Raw genomic sequence first — 17,632 nt, 5'->3', positions numbered from 1 at the left:
GTGGGTGATAGGTATAAAAAGGTTGACTATATTATAGCCAATTCATTTGGGTTTTGTATCCAGAAAATATGTATCTATTAAACTTATACCCAGAGCCAACCAAAAGGTTAAGAGTTTTCCCAAAAAAAAATTCAGGATTGGGTATACATAATGTAACATCACCAGTGCAAAAACAATTTTTAATATTTCCCTGCATGTTTTGACCTCATTAATTTGCAGCTTCCCAGCCACAACAGCCTCCTGCCTACCCTACTCCCCTTAAAAATAATAATGACCAGTTTTTTAAGAGTTCGCTGCTCTTTCAGGGCCCCAAAAAACCCAAACACATACACTGAAATAAAGTGTGAGAGGTGTGTTTCTTTAGGTCTGCCTGCACATTCCTGTTGCAGAAGGGACTCTGCAACATAGAGGGGCAGAGCCTTGGAACACACCTTAGCCCAGCCAGCCTTTACCGGTTTATTTTATTGATCTTGTAACTGTCACTATAACACTTTTCCAGATGTAATTAAAGAGTATCACAGTGTTTTAAGACCATAATACTAGTCGTTAGGAAGATGATTCACAAACATAGTAGCGATCAGATTTCTTTTTAAGGAAATTCTTCTTAAGAAGAAGAATTCTAAGAGACAGCGCAATGGAGTGCTAGGTAGGGGGAGGAAGAACAGAAGCACTTTTCCAGGTGAGCAGCAGAGGATCATTGCTGGGAAGACAGGGAATTTGTCGCATCAGATCAATGGTCCACCCAAGCATACTTGAGTAGCAGCAGCTGCCTAGGCTTCCCAGGCCCTTCTCAAAGGCTGTACCAGAGCGTGGTCGAGGGTGGATCCCCAGCCCTTCTCCATGCAAAGCAGTGCTGCATTTACGTATGAGCTAAACAAGCTATAGCTTAGGGCCCCACTCTCTTTGGGGCCCCCAAAAAAATTAAAGAGGAAAAAACGATGTACATTCCCAAAATATAAGATAAAAACCAAATAAAATAAAACCTACATGCAGCAAGTGTTTTGTGTTGCGCAGGCTCCTATTTGATATGTGCAAATGGCTTTAGATACCTATTAGGTCCATATAGCATATATTCAACAGAAAAAACAGCGACAATTTGTTGTTGGCAAAGGACAGCTGGACATATAAAGGGCCCCATCACCTTCAGTAGCTTAGGGCCTCATCAAGCCTAAATCCGGCCCTGATGCAAAGCACCTGCTTGTGTCACCGATAGCTAAACCCCGCCCCAGCTATTTCTACGGGCGCAGAGCTTGGACCGCAACCTGAATTACTAGAAGCGTGGCAACTTCAGTGGCAAATACTAGGCTTCTAATTCCAACGCCACCGCCTCCCAACCCAGAGCCTCCCCCCCCCCCTTTGATTTTTCACCACCATTGAGCCTCGCCCACTTCCCTTCCCTCCCCTCCTTCGTGCGCGCCGCTGCCGCCCCGGCCTTCCATTCTTATTTGGAGAAGCTCCCCCTGATTGGCCGAACATACGGCTCTCTCCAAATTTGCATTCCACGTCGGTGGAAATTTCCGTCTCCCGATTTATATATTTATTTATTCATTCCGCGCCCGGAGCCAATGGGAGCCCCTCCGCTCGCTCCGACGCTTTTTGCGACCAATGAAAAGCGAGAATTCTCGCTGTTGTTGCACGTGAGGGCCGCGCACGTGGACTCGTTATGTAAAAGGCGGGGCGAAGAACTCGCGAGGGCCCCCCCCACGGCGCGTGCGGGGCGGCGCGCACGCGCCTTGCGGGGGGAGGAGCGGGCAGGCAGGAGGAGGAGCGGCGGCGGCGACGACGGTATTAGCATCGGTAGCGAAGGACAACGGCGGCACCGACGGCCGAGACTGCCTCAGGCGCACTTCAGCGGGCGAAGATGAAGCAGCAGCAGCCGGTAACGTCGGCGGCGAACGCGGGCGCCGCCACCGCAGTCCCGGCCTTCCTCAGCAAGCTCTGGGCGCTGGTGGGCGACGCGCCGAGCAACCAGCTCATCACCTGGAGCCAGGTAGGAGTAAGAGGATGGGGGTGAGGGGAGCGGGGTGAGGCGAGGCCTCCTCGCTCGGTAGGCGACGCGGCGCGGGAATGAGGGGGGGGATCGGCCTCCCCGCCATCTCCCGTCGCCGTTTCATGGGTCGCGCGCTCCTTCCTTCCTTCCCACCCTTTTCCTCTCCGTCTCCCCTCAGCCGCCCATCTTCGCGTCTGTGTTGCGTCTTGGGCCTTCGATCGGACAAAAGGTCGGGGGGGGGGGGAGAGAGAGAAGGGAAGGGAAGGGGGCGTGGTCAGGCGTTGGTCACGCTTTCTGTTTCCCTGACGGGCGTGGGGGCTTCACGCGGCCTACCCGCGAAGGGCCCCGTGAGGCCCGAGGCGCGCTCGGGTTCGCTATGAGGGCGCTTTCGTCCGAGGGAGCGGGGGGGGGGGGCGTCTATACACACCACTCGGTAATCTGAAGGCCGCGCTTCGGTTCCCGCAACATGGAACCTCCCCCCCCCCCCCAGTCTAGCTAATAGCTGCGAAACAAGTTCCAGGGGAAGGGAGGCGACAGGCAGCCAAATATAAAGGGGAGGAGGATGTGCCGCGCGACCCTTCCCAAACGTGCCTTTGACGTAGGCACGTGTGGATCAGTACATATCTACCCGCTTCCTTAACACGGAGGTGGTTCGCATGTAGGAGAAACGCCTTGTATGGAAACAGTCCGCAACCAGAGGGTGAGGGGTGTTCCTGCGTGTGGCGTACACACAAACAAAGGCACAAGTTAAGAGGACATACTTAGGTCGTGAGCATCTTACTGACTGTGTTAAGATCTGGTTTGGGGGAGTCCCTGGTTCATGCATTATTATTATTTTCTCCTTAGGCATGAACTTGGTCAGTAGTTCTAGGTGAAGCATTGCAGTATTATCTTGCCTATTACCTCCACAACATGGGGCTTTACAAAACTGTTAAGCAGGAGTGGCAGAACTGCCTTTACAGGTACTGGCTCAGCCTCTTCTCATGCACTAACACACATACCTGCCATTTTATTGACTTCCAAGAGTCCACTAATTTTGGGAAGGAAACATAAATACACACAAAGTGTTGGAGTCAGTAGAGAGGTTTAGACCTCTGTAGCTCCAGGAGATCAGCAAGGGCTGAAGGTGGTTCTCAAGTCAAAAAAGGTTACTCTTGTAAACAGAAGTAGCCATGTTGGTCTGTTTTAGTCAAAACAGATGTCTTGTGTATTGAGATGTGGATCATTTTGAATGCACTAAAGTGCTAAATAATCACTATAGTTTCTTGTCCTAGGTTTGATTCTAGTAGTGCTCCCCTGTAGATAGGCTTACATGGAGAAGAGGAGGTGGCAGCTCAGTAGCTCCGTAGACCATATGTGGTCCAAAAAAGGGGCTGCAGGTCATTAGATTACTGCTTCTCTGTTTTGCCCAGAATAGACAAATTCCAAGAATTATGGAAGGAGTTACACCTGTATGAATAAAACCTTATGGTGAGAAGCAAAGAACTGAGATTGTTGTGAACAAATTGATGAATGTTGAGTACACTCTTTCTGTAACAATGTAGAAGAGGTCCTCTTTCATTAGCATCACAGTTGTCTGGGAACTTGTACAAATTGGAACAGCAGGGTAGGAAAGCTTTGGTGATCAATTTTCAAACAGTCTTTGTATGCCTAAGACAAACAATGTCCAGATCTCAGGAGGCATTCATCTTTTGCATAGTTTTTGTGTCACATTCCCTATCCTGCTAACAGTGACACTTTATTTTTAGCATATGAAGTTTTAGGTACGTAATTCTTTTGTTTGATTCCAAGCTTAGGAACTATTTGGTAGGTAAAAATAGGCTATTTAATCATCTTAATATAAGCAGTAAGATTTACACTGCATTCCTATTGCTCATTTGCAGTCCATTTTGTATGTCCATGCATCCATTTTAGGTCTCTTTAAGAGGAAGGACACTTTCTATTGATAAAGTTGCAGGAATTTGTGCAGTCATGTACACCAATTTGGCAAAGAAACAAAAGCCATGGTGTTATGGGTAGATGAAGGGGCAAACAATATAGAAAGGGCATTGGTGGCAGCAAAGGTTAAAAGCTCTGCCTGAGTGCTTGTCCAGGAAATCTCTCTTCATCTTCCCTTGCAGCATTTCTGTGGAAAGCTGCAGATGTGGTGACTTAGTCAAGTCTTCATCTAGGTAATGGGAACAATTGAAAACATCCAATCTCTCCTAAAGACCTTTCAGGAAGTAGTACAATAAAGAATGCTGCCGAAGCGCTTGACAACAGGGAAGCAGTAGGTAACAGACCAAGGACAGTGGTGTAGTCACTGGTGCCACCAGTTGGAAACCCAAAATTTGCAGGGGACAAGCAGAACATGCCAAATCTTGCAGTTAATTTTGTAAACAATATTTTTTTTAAAAACACCAACACCACCAATAATGTACACACTGCACATGTGCTCTGATGTGCACATGAAACTTTTGTTCAAGTAGACTTTTTCATGGAGAGACAAGTCTTTTGGGCTGCTCTCTTTCATGACCAGAGCATTTGAATATTTTCTCAACCAAGAATTCTCGTCTTTGTAATTTTCCAATTACTGAGCAACATGCATACCATACTAATAGGGAATATGGTCTGCCTCCTTCATGTTTTATCTGAGTAACCTTGAGTTGTGGAAATATGCTTGTGTTTTGTCTCCGTTTTTATGTAAGTATAAATAACAATTCTGAAATATTCTAAGCTCAGCCATGATAAGAATGAATATTACTCAGTTATGTATGCAGCAGAATCATTCTGCAGTTGATTCTCATTTATCTGTTTCATTTTTAATTAGCCCCTTCTTCCTGATTTACCTGATCTTGCTGCACTCTGCACATTGTTTCAGTATGCACAAAGATTAGCATAAAAATAGTGAGGAGCAAGATGCAATAGATGATTCCTAAATTGTATCAATGGAGTTGCATTATAAATGGTCCATGTTTCACAAGCATACAGTAAGGTTGGTAGTACAATAGCTTTGTAAACAAGCATTTTGGTTTCCCTGTGAATGTACCAGTCCACAAACACACTGCACTTCAATCGGGAGAAAGCTGCACTCGCAGAGCTCAAAGGTTGTTGGATTTTGGCGTCAGTGTTAGCCCTTGTGGAAAGATAACTGCCCAGGTGGGGGACGTGATTGACGCTTTCCAACATTACACCACTGAGTTGGATTTGTAGCTATGCAGAGGCGTTGTTTTGTGCTTGTTGGTACAGTGCTTTGGTTTTTTGGATGTTGAGCGATAGGCCAAGCTTTTTATAAGCTTATGTGAAGATATTTAGGATGGTTTGGAGGTCATCCTCTTGAGTGCGCACACACTATGTTGTCATCAGTATGCTGAAGCTTTATGGCAGAAGTTAAGGTAACCTTACTCTTTGTTTTCAGCCTACTCAAATTAAAGAGCTTTCTATCTGTTTGATATGATTTCTATTCTGGTGGGGAGTTTCCCTTCGACAAAGTGTAGGGTCATGGCAATGAAAATAATAAATAAAGAGTTGGGGTGATAACACAACCCTGTTTAACACCTGATCCCACTGTGAACGGTTCACTTTGAGAGTAATTATCTGCAATTGTTGCTGTCATATTATAATGGATGAGCCAAAAGATGCTCACAAATTCATCTAGGCAGCTGATTTTAAGGAGGACAGTCCACAGGACATTATGATTTACAGTGTCAAAGGCCTTAGTCAGGTCAGTAAATGCCATGTACAGGGGTTAGTTTTGATCTTAGCATTTTTCTGGAAGCTGTTGAGTGCTGAAAATCATGTACACTGTCCCCCTAGAAGGTTGAAAACCATTTTGGGATTCAGGAGGGGTAGCCTCGGATATTGTTTGGAGACAGTTTGCTAAGATCCTTGCAAGAATTTTGCAGGCTGCAGCTAATAAAGAGATGCTTTGATAGTTTCCGTAATTCGTTCTATCACCTTTTTTAAAGAGATTGATAATTTTGGCATCCCTAAAGTCTGCTGGGATCTCCCAAATTTTTTCGATGAGCTAGTGAAGTTGTTGTGTAAGTTTAGCTCCACCCACTTTGAAGACTTCAGCAGGTATCCCATCACATCCGCTGGCTTTGTTGTTTTTTCATTTGGTTAATGATAGTCTATGCTTAAGAAACTGTTTTACATTTCTAACCACATTATTTAGGCATTGAATGTGATTGTGATCTTCATTGCAGAATGGACAGAGTTTCCTTGTGTTGGATGAACAAAGATTTGCCAAAGAGATTCTTCCAAAGTACTTCAAGCACAACAACATGGCAAGCTTTGTGAGACAGCTGAATATGTGTGAGTTTTATAACGATATGTAGTATTAACCTTTAGCTATACTGGTCTACATTTAAAACATTGAACTCCATGGAATTCAGTTCTGAGATGGATTCTATCTTTTATTGTAATAACAGATTCTAACTATTCCTCAGTTTTAATCATTTATTGTACAAAACAGTATCGTAAGGCATTCAGCTGCAGTCACTGACTGGAATGCAAAGGGAAACAAGCAGAATGCATACTGCATATTGAGTGAATCAAAGAAATGTAGACTTGGAAGGGACCCAGAGGGTCATCTATGCAGGAATCTCAACTAGGAGGACAGCTGACGCTGAGAGAATTGATTCAAAGCAACGAGCCTTCCTCATAGCTGCAGCCTTCAGCTTGGTTTTTGTGTGAACTTCAGTCATGTTTGACAACCAGTAATAATGGTTTTTATAAGTGTTTTGAGAGCATGTGTGGCAGCTTTATAAAAAAGAAATCCCATGATATTGACAGTATCTTCTTCCAGAAGGGACAGGTTTTGACATGACACGTAGCAGTATAAGTTCATCTCCTTATTTTAGGAAGGACACCCATCTTGTAACACAGCATTGCGTTGTGATGATTGAAGGTGTATGTCATATTTTAAGTGGCACTTTAAAGCTAGAACTCTTAGGTATAGCCTTTATAGTACTAATATATGAAGGCTGTGGTTGGCTTTATTGTTCTGCCTTCCGCTGCTCTTATGAGAACGGCCTTGTTATCCCAAGATAAAACCCCGGGACTAATAAGGCTGGAAGGGAAACAAAGTGGGACCCTGCATAGGTTGATAATGCACCTAGGGTTAGTCACACAGAAACCTGTACAAATGAAGGGCAGCTTGTAGCAGAATAGCTTTCACTAAAGGCAAAAGAAATGTGAATAGGCAGTGCTGCTACCTGCACAAAGACAGCAACATTTTTCACTCAACTGAATGAGGATTGTAGCCTTGATTATTCTAGTAGGCTTTTCCATAGTTGATTTATTCTTTTCAGATGGTTTTCGTAAGGTAGTCCATGTTGACTCTGGCATTGTCAAATTGGAAAGAGATGGCCCTGTTGAATTCCAACACCCCTACTTCAAGCAAGGACGGGAAGACTTACTGGAGCACATTAAAAGAAAGGTTAGTGAAAGGGAGTCTGGAAGCTTTGAACCTTCTGTAAGCACTGACGTAGATCCATGTGAGGGTTTGCTAGGATCTTACAGATAGTGGAAGTGGGAACAGAAATCTAGATTGCAAAAAAGGAACAGTACAATTCAGTTTTACTGAGTACAAAGCAATGCACATGCTAACAAGACTGCCATGCAACAGTTCAAAACAACTGCATGCAAGCCTTCAGTCACGTCAAGATCTAGAACTACAGATCAAGGATGGCTTACTGTAACCTAAAATATGCCTTCAACAAAGGGGGATGGCCAGTTCTCTGATCTAAAGGCAGAAGCAAGTCTTGGACCTATTTTGATCAGTCTAAGGAAGCGCTTCACCAATGAAACAGAAATCCAGGGAGATGTTCAGAGTCTTATCTTCATTTGGCACAACTTGAACTATGTCAGATTTCACTTGCTTACCTTCCACACTTCATCCCCTACGCTTGCAAAAATTGTCATCTGACCTCATGGAATGTTTGCACTATTTATTTCTTCAGTTGCTACTTATTTGCTACGATACCTGCATAAAGTAGCTTTGGTAAGCATCTGGGTGAAAAGGGAATTCTCTGTAAGAGATGGAACAAGGCCCTGACCATCCAGCTTGAATATCCCTCCATTATTCTCTTGACCTTTCTGCCCTATAATAATCATACATACGTACATAGCACTCCCCTTTTTATTCTTTTTGAGTTATTTGAATTCAGCATAGCCTTTGTTTATTTAGTTCATTTTCAGATGGCATATGATCCCTACATGATCTTGCAGGTTCCATCCATGTGTACATTTTTGTTAATTGAAAGCAGAAGTACAAAACTCTGCATGGATTCAGAGCAAAACCTTATTTATCAGATAATAGTCACTGTAATCCATATTTTTAAAAGTAACATGTTAACTTAAATTTGTGGTGATAATTCTTACAGGTTTCTTCTTCAAGGCCTGAAGAAAATAAAATTCGTCAGGAAGATCTGTCTAAAATCATAAGCAGTGCTCAGAAGGTTCAAAGTAAACAAGAGACTATTGAATCCAGGCTATCTGCTCTGAAGAGGTAAATAATATTTCTAGCTTGATTTTTCAGGAGGATGAGTATGAAAGACTACTAGTTCATCTAAAACTGTTTTTAGATATGCTGTAAGCTGCCCAGAGTTGCTGGGAAAACCCAGCCAGATGGGCAGGGTATTTACTACTACTACAATTATTATCATCATTATTTATATCATTATTGGTGGGTTTATGGCACTTTTAAGGAAACAGTTGTTTATTAAGGCTGGTGTTCACCTAAGTGTAACTCTGAGTAGACGCATTGAAATTAATGGCCATGACTATGGGTCTTCCATTTCAATGGGTCTGTTCTGAGTAAGGCAACTGAGTACAGTGGTATCTTGGGTTACAGACGCTTCAGGTTACAGACTCCACTAACCCAGAAATAGTATACCTCAGGTTAAGAACTTTGCTTCAGGATGAGAACAGAAATCGCATGGCGGCAGCAGCGGGAGGCCCATTAACTAAAGAGGTACCTCAGGTTAAGAACAGTTTCAGGTTAAGTACGGACCTCCAGAACCAATTAAGTTCTTATCCTGAGGTACCACTGTAATGCTGTCTTTGTGTATTTTGTATTACAAAGAAGAGGTGTGACAGGTCCCTGTTTCAAGGAATTCACAATCTAAAATAGGAAAGGGGGGGATAAGCATGAATATGTGATTATTTTAATTATATATGTTTGGGCTTAGTTAACAATAAGGTATAATTACAGTTCCAAGTTTCACTAGGTCAGTTATTGGGATGCGGGTGGCACTGTGGTTGAAACCACTGAGCTTGCTGATTGGAAGGTTGGCAGTTCAAAAATGTTTGATGGGGTGAGCTCCCATTGCTCTGTCCTATCGTATGCCAACCTAACAGTTGGAAAGCACACCAGTGCAAGCAGATAAATAAGTACCGCTGCGGCGGGAAAGTAAACTGTATTTCTGTGCACTCTGGCTTCTGTCACGGTGTCCTGTTGCACAATAAGTGGTTTAGTCATGGTGGCCACATGACCCGGAAAGCTTTCTGTGGACAAACGCTGCCTCCTCAGCCTGAAGTGAGATAAGCGCCCCATAGTCACCTTTGACTGGACTTAACCGTCCAGGGGTCCTTTAACTTTTTACCTTTATCTAGGTCAGTTAGTAATCCTTATATTGACTGTAAACATTTTGAAACAGAGAAAATGAATCTCTTTGGCGGGAAGTAGCAGAACTGAGAGCAAAACATCTGCAGCAACAGCAAGTTATTCGAAAGGTAATTATGTAACTTTTCTTCAGAAGAATAATTTAAAGTCATCTATAAATGCAGTGCAAAATTGGAAGGGAAGCAGTAATTTGTGTGTTGTAAAGGGGCAAGGGTTTTAGTGGAAATTGGTAGCTTGAATGGTAGGTGACTTGCAATAATTCAATAAAACTTGAAATTATCTTCTCGGAGATAAATTGGATAGTGGGTGGTAAAAAGCTCAGATGATCTGTTTAGGATATGGTAGCATGAAATGTCAAGGGCATTAATAATCTAATTTTGTTAAAATTGTATAACAAATGGTTAAGAGATTAAACACAGGGATATACACAAAATATAAAACTTGCAGAACTCCATGTTTTATATTTTGAATGCCTTTAAGTTTCATCGCATAATTTTTAAATTGTTTTTAGACAAATCTGATATCTACAACATACAAAAATTAGGCTGTTTAGGGATTTGCACTATTATCTCTGCATTAGAATGACACCCAGACCTCTAAATCCTCTTGTTCTTAACTTTCCTATTAGGAAGGTGACTCTAAGCCTTTGATATTTCAGGCTTTAATTCTAGCCTACTTGACTCTGTATAGTACCATAAAAAATAAAATTGAACTATTGAGTTCAGTTGAACTTGCTCTTAATTGTGTGTAGGCTTTTTCTAAAGGCAACATTCTGTCTTTCTCTGCAGATTGTACAGTTCATTGTCACCCTTGTTCAGAATAACCAACTTGTGAGTTTGAAACGAAAACGGTAAGCATCGGGTTGACGATACTGGAATTGTAACACAGGTTTATTTTGTGACTATATAGTGTTTATAGAAGCATAAGTTTAAATCCTTGTATTTTTTAGAAACATTTTTTTTCTTTTATGATTTAGCCCATTGCTTCTGAATACTAATGGGACACCGAAGTCCAACATATTCCAGCAGATAGTCAAAGAACCAGCAGAAAACAAACATGTGAGTTAATTCTGAAATATACTTAAGGAAAGTATTAAAAAATGGGCAGAATCGCTGCTTGGTTGGCCAGAGAAAATACAATATTCCCCACGAAAAAGAGTACAGTAATCATTATTCACATAGTCCTTGCATTGGCTGTTCTCCTTTATATGGAGTGAAAATAGATCAGGCATATAGCAGTAAGGTACCAAGAATGCTGTTGATAGAAAGTGAGGGGGCACCAAGTGATGCTTTTCCATAGCATTTACACCCAATACTGCACTGTCAGATTATTGTTTAGTTTTGATAAGCTAAATGAGGAGGAAAGAGGGCAAAATATTCAGCTAAAAAAGCAGGTGTCATTGATGTAGGAGCTATTTTTTCCCTTAAACACAATCTGAAGAAGTCTTGTCTGTACACATTGTACAGATTTTGCATTCTTTCTGCATCTTCTCCCACAAATTATTTCACTATGTTGTAACTTTCTTCCATTCATCTTGAACCCTCTAAGGTCTACATTGGTTGTGAAGGTGAAAATGTACCCCCCCCTTTATTGTGTACACACAAACTTCCTAATTAGGATGGCAACTTTTGTTCAGAACTGTACTTACTGTCTCACCCTTACTTTACAAAGTTAAGGGGAGGGTGGTTTCTCCAGATTCTCGTTTTAAGCTGCTTTTTACATTTGTCAAGACAGCTTATTTGGAAATTGTATCATTTTCCTCCTAAATGTTTGTTTAGTATGATGTCTGAATTCCTAATGATTTGTAAATCTATTTTGGTTCTTGTAAATGGGCAGGTACCACACAGCAGGACTGATGGCTTAAAGCAGAGAGAACAGCTGTCAGACGATATTATTATTTATGATATAACTGATGATATTGGTGATGAAGAAAAGCCTCCGGTTACTCCAGAAAGCAGTGAAGATGCTGCTTCAGACTCAAAGTAAGAAAAAAATATTTGTACATATTTGGAATTAAATATCCTCAGGCACACTGACCTACAGAAATTATGTCCCTATTTTACTTGATAGTTTAACCCTCTAGGTCTTGTGTAGATCCCAAGATAACTGTTTAATCAAGAGATAAGATCCAATATATCCAATAGGTTAGTCTATAAATTTTAACATTAAATCAAAATTGTTCTGAAAGGTAACTGGTGAAAGGTGTAAGCTTAAGGGAGCCATCCTAAAGCCTATGGACCGCCTCTCCTGGTATGCCCCGCAGAGGACCTTACGGTCCACAAACAATAACACTTTGGAGGTCCTGGGCCTCAAGGAGGTTAGGCTGGCCTTGACCAGGGTCTTTTCGGCTCTGGCCCTGGCCTGGTGGAATGCTCTGTCGCAAGAGACCTGCGGGATTTGACATCTTTCCGCAGGGCGTCCAAGACGGAGCTGTTCCAACAGGCCTATGGTCAGGGCCCATTCTGGACACACCCACCCACTTTTTTTTGTTATAAGACCCAGTATACAAGTGGCTGCCCTAAGCCTTTCCACCGGCTCATATAAGACCAGCACAAACAGTTGCACCTGGTGAGCACTCAGTGTTCCCATCCCCTATAGATATAATCCGTGAAATCAGAATAATCTGATTTTATTCTACTCCAAATTTGATTTTAAGCTGTTTTTTAATCGTTTGTTTGATTTATGTTTTTAATGTATTATACTTTGATGTTAGCTGCCCTGGGCCCGGTCCTAGCCGGGGAGGGCAAGGGTATAAATTATTATTATTATTATTATTATTATTATTATTATTATTATTATTATTAGAAGTGGAGCGAGTGGAGCTTTGCAGTGGGATGTCATATAACACCTGCTAGAGTCTCCCTGATGTACACTCACAAAAAGCTCCACAGGCATATACTCCCAGCCAGTATAGGATGAAATGGGGTATGTTGGAGCAGATTCCTGGGGGCAGGATAAAAAAAAAGAAAATTAAAATATGCTACCACCTGCCATCCTAGCCACATTTGAGTTGGAAGAGCTTACCTCTCTTCTCTTTCCCTGGACCCCAACAAACAGGTACTTCCCTCTTCTACCCTTCCTCAAAAAAGAAAAAAGAAAAATAGAAACGTACTGGTATTCTCAGTATTTGAGCATTTAAGGAAGAGCAGAACAATAGCATTATGTAGCTCATAACAAGGGCAGCAGTTTAATAGCTGTTCTCTACATTAATATGAGCTGCAAAGGAAATGTGGGTGTTGCTTCTCTTGAATCACATTTTATCTATGTATTGTATTGAATAGAATAGAATAGAATAGAATAGAATAGAATAGAATAGAATAGAATAGAATAGAATAATAGAGTTGGAATAGACCACAAGGGCCATCGAGTCCAACCCCCTGCCAAGCAGGAAACACCATCAGAGCACTCCTGACATATGGTTGTCAAGCCTCTGCTTAAAGACCTCCAAAGTAGGAGACTCCACCACACTCCTTGGCAGCAAATTCCACTGTTGAACAGCTCTTACTGTCAGGAAGTTCTTCCTAATGTTTAGGTGGAATCTTCTTTCTTGTAGTTTGGATCCATTGCTCCGTGTCCGCTTCTCTGGAGCAGCAGGAAACAACCTTTCTCCCTCCTCTATATGACATCCTTTTATATCCTTTTATTGCAGTTATAGTCCTGACATTGTAATAGTCGAAGATGACAATGAGGATGACTATGCTCCTATAATCCATGAAAATACAACTGCTGAACCAGCCACAGTTCCATCCAGTGATTCTGTCAGTCCTTCCCCATATGGTGCAAGCCCATTAATGTCTGGTGCTGTTCAGTTAAACAGCCAGTCAACCTTAACAGCAGAAGACCCAGTCTCAATGATGGATTCAATACTCAGTGAGAATGGAGTGATTTCACAAAATATCAATCTTCTTGGAAAGTGAGTCACATTCTTCAAATCATCTTTAAAGTTCATACTTGTTCTCTCTCTTTTTAAGAGCTTCAAGAAGAGCTACATGAATATATAAATTTGCACTAGTTCTCTGATTTGTTGCTTTCTGAACATGGCATAGTGGGTGAGATTCAAATGTTTCCCAATTCTAAGTGCTGGTGCTGACCCATTTACACAGTTCAGGACCTCAATACCTTAAGGACCGCCTCTCCCCATACAAACTAACACAGACCCTGCACTTGTCATCCAAGGCCCTTCTCTATGTCTCCCTTCCCCAAGATGTTCAGAGAGTAGCAACACAAGAATAGGCCTTTTCAGTGGTGGCTCCCCGTCTGTGGAATGCCGCCCCCAGAAATGCTAGCCTGGTGCCATCATTACATGTCTTTAGGCACCAAGCAAAAACATACCTCTTTACCTTTGGGTATTAAATAATCTGTGGCCTGTTAAGGAGAGGGAGACTGTTACTATTATATATTTTTTATATGCTCGGCCAGTAAAGCGAGATGAGCGCCACAACCCCTGAGTCGTTCGTGACTGGACTTAACTGTCAGGGGTTCCTTTACCTTTAACTAAAATATGTTTTTAATGTTGTACACTGCCCTGGGATCTTTTGAATAAAGGGTGGTATATAAATCAAATTAATAGTATTTCTTCAGTATTCCTCAGTTTTGGATTCTGTAGTCAAGGTACAGATAGCTTTTAGAGTAGGTGCTTGTTTCCATTTTTAATACTGAATAATCTCATGCTTAGTGTTTACTGAAAGACTAGTGGTCTTCTGTAGAATCAGTGCATGCTTGATCCACTATATACCCCCACTCAACATCATGGATCATTTGCAGATACCTAGAATTATACTCTTACCTGTTTAATTCCAAATAATCTTAGCGGTTGTCCTCTTGACCTTCATTTTTCTTCCGCACTTTGATTCATTTGTACAATATATTTCTCAGAAAAGCTAGAATTTCATGGGGTTTTCTTGCACTCCTGTAGGGTGGAACTTCTGGATTATCTTGAGAGCATTGATTGCAGTTTAGAGGATTTCCAGGCCATGTTGTCAGGACGACAGTTCAGCATAGATCCAGATCTCCTGGTTGATGTAAATATTTACACTATATATTTTTTTTACTTCTATTTTCCTCACAAATTTGGTTTTACAAAGATTTTGTGTAAGAAAAAAATATTTGCATTTTTTAAATGTTATACCTTAAAAGGTCTATATTAACAACAGCTTGAGACTGCAGTTTCAGAGAGCAGCAGAATAGTAGTTTGTGTTTGAGGATTTGTGCAGAACATTTCTATTTGTGGCTATTTCAGGCACAAAAGATTAGTTTGGTTTATAAGTCACCCAATTTATATCTAGAATATAGAATTTTAAAACTTGGTGTACATTTTGTCTTGTCCAGCTTTTTTCAAGTTCCGTGCAGATGAATCCTACAGGTCATATCAATAGTACAAAAGTAAGTTTTAAAGTAGCACAGCAGTGGGAAATACGGTGTAATGTCAATGGCCAGTTGTCTAATTAATCCAGTTGCATATAGCATGTTAATATTTGTTTTAACATTTTGTGTGCCTTAACAAGGCTGATACTGACACATTATTTAAAGATGCAGCTGTTTTCCTTTTTGTGCTTTCCAGATTTTTTTCTGCATTTTTGAAAAATTACACATGTGCATCTTAAGTTTTCAAGTTCTATATTGGGGGGCAGCACATGCTGCCCGGAACATCAGTTTAACACATCATTATTTTAAAAAGTTATTATCAAAGTACATGTAGCATTCAAAAGAGGGCGAAAAACACAGGCTAAGAACTGCTTTTGAAACGGGAGATTTGCATCATTTTGAAATGTATTCTCCTTATTTTAGACATGCTTTCTAGAGTAAAATTTGAATGTGATTGGGTGGATATACCCATGGTGACGGGACGCGGGTGGCGCTGTGGGTAAAACCTCAGCGCCTAGGACTTGCCGATCGTCAGGTCGGCGGTTCGAATTCCCGCGGCGGGGTGCACTCCCGTTGCTCGGTCCCAGCGCCTGCCAACCTAGCAGTTCGAAAGCACCCCTGGGTGCAAGTAGATAAATAGGGACCGCTTACTAGCGGGAAGGTAAACGTCGTTTCCGTGTGCTGCGCTGGCTCGCCAGATGCAGCTTGTCACGCTGGCCATGTGACCCAGAAGTGTCTGCGGACAGCGCTGGCCCCCGGCCTCTTAAGTGAGATGGGCGCGCAACCCCAGAGTCGGACACGACTGGCCTGTACGGGCAGGGGTACCTTTACTTTACCTTTTTACCCATGGTGACAGTCTAGATTTCTAACACTCCTGTGTCCCAGCTGCTAGATAAGTTCTTGAACATTTGCTTGTAATATTATCTTCTAGACAAATGTTTTCTCTGTTCCTAAAAAAAAATAGTACGAAGTCATCTGATTTTTGTAACCATGCTTGCTTTTAAGGTGGAGACAAAGGGAATTGAAACTATGAAGACTAATAGTGCTCAACCATCTACACAAGATGTGCCTAATTCTGACCCCAAATCAGGTTGGTATGCAAGTTCTCTTAGTTTCAGAAATGTAGATTGGGTAAAATTTGACCCGCATTCATAAATACCCTTATTTTAGACACGAAATGAATAAAATAGTTAACATATACCGTATTTTTCGCCCTATAGGACACACTTTTCCCCCTCCAAAAATGGAGAAATCTGGGTGCGTCCTATGGGGCGAATGCAGGCTTTCGCTGAAGCTTGGAGAGCGAGAGGGGTCGGTGCGTACCGACCCCTCTCGCTCTCCAGGCTTCAGGAAGACATCCGCAGCTTGCTTCCCGGAGCGCCGGGCGCGCTGAAAGCAGAGCGCCCGGCGCTTTGGGAACACATCCGCAGCCTAGGCAGCCCTGCGGGAGTTCCCCGCAGGGCTCCCCAGCCCCACAAGCTCGGGGGACAGCAAGGAGGCGCAGCGCCGCCATCCCGCTGTTCCTCGACCTGGTTTTGGGGGGGTAAATAAAGGGAAAAAATAGTTCCTTTATTTCCCCCCAAAAAAACTAGGTGCGTCCTATGGGACGAAAAATACGGTACCCAGTATGTTTGGAAAGTGAGTTGTAGTTGTGCTGTACATTGCACAAGTTTCTTTTCATTTTTTAGCCTTTTCTATAGGAACATAGAGCAGTTGAGTAATTATTTTGGTTTGGTTTGTTTCTTGCCCTGCAGATAAACAGCTCATTCAATATACTGCCTTTCCCCTACTTGCATTCCTTGATGGAAATTCAGGCTCAGTGGAGAATGCAAATATGACACCTGAATCAGTATCTTCTGTGGATAAACAAATAGAAGTGGATGAACTCCTGGAAAGTGGTCTGGATCCTCAACCAACCCAAAGCAAACTGGTTCGTCTGGAGCCACTGACAGAAGCAGAAGCTAGTGAAGCTACACTATTTTATTTGTGTGAACTTGCTCCTGTGCCAATGGACACTGATATGCCACTGCTGAACAACTAAAATGAGAGAGTTAAAGCAAACTATTTATTGAGGCTATTGTTTGGGATCTATCTTTTGTAAATGGCATTTTGTGAGCAGCTACTGTGGAACCTTAAACAGTTTGTTCTATCACTTTCCCCAAAACTCGGTTCTCAAAAAAGCAGTTTAAGCATTTATACAAACCATCAACAGTTCACAATGAGTTCATTCTAGTGCTGTCATATTTGGAATTATGTATTCAGAATATGCCAGGTAATTGGATGCTCTGTATTAGCCACTCGCAGTTTTTCTTGTTCACTTTTAGTCCTAATGTATGACATACACAAGTAAATAACTCTGGATGGAGGTCGTAGCACTCAAGAGTTTAATTCTTCTGTACTTTGTTTTCTATTTTTACAACTTTGTTTAAATAAAACTGTGTTAGGGGACCAGAACTGAATATAGTGCTTCATTGAATTGACAAGTGTCCCTCTTAATTTCATAGTCGTAAGAGTATCCACTACTTGCTTCACCCCATAGGCACAAATGCTGTTGAATGGGTTGGGGGTTTTCTGTGAATGTGTTCTTTGTTAAAGGGGATTTTCAGTAGCAGGCTAGAGGAAGTATATTCAGTACTATGAAAATGTATGGCCTATAGCCACATTGGATA

General features: G+C 42.0%; 1 protein-coding gene across 1 annotated transcript; it reads left to right on the top strand.

Annotated features, from left to right (window-relative positions):
• The first annotated feature begins 1,681 nt into the window (after positions 1-1,681).
• HSF2 (heat shock transcription factor 2) lies at positions 1,682-17,439 on the top strand. The gene is made up of 13 exons (XM_082216128.1): positions 1,682-1,990; positions 6,178-6,286; positions 7,285-7,412; positions 8,359-8,483; positions 9,634-9,709; positions 10,388-10,449; positions 10,576-10,657; positions 11,436-11,581; positions 13,249-13,512; positions 14,515-14,620; positions 14,928-14,981; positions 15,969-16,053; positions 16,718-17,439. Exons 1-13 carry the CDS (start codon positions 1,862-1,864, stop codon positions 17,002-17,004), a joined length of 1,653 nt encoding a protein of 550 aa, XP_082072254.1. The 5' UTR covers positions 1,682-1,861; the 3' UTR covers positions 17,005-17,439.
• The last annotated feature ends 193 nt before the right edge of the window (positions 17,440-17,632 follow it).

Source organism: Podarcis vaucheri, assembly GCF_965113315.1.
Source record: "Podarcis vaucheri genome assembly, chromosome: 3".
In the NCBI taxonomy this organism is placed as follows: Eukaryota; Metazoa; Chordata; class Lepidosauria; order Squamata; family Lacertidae; genus Podarcis; species Podarcis vaucheri.
The sequence above is the reverse complement of the archived record's forward strand: the minus strand, read 5'-3'. Positions and strand labels throughout refer to the sequence as shown.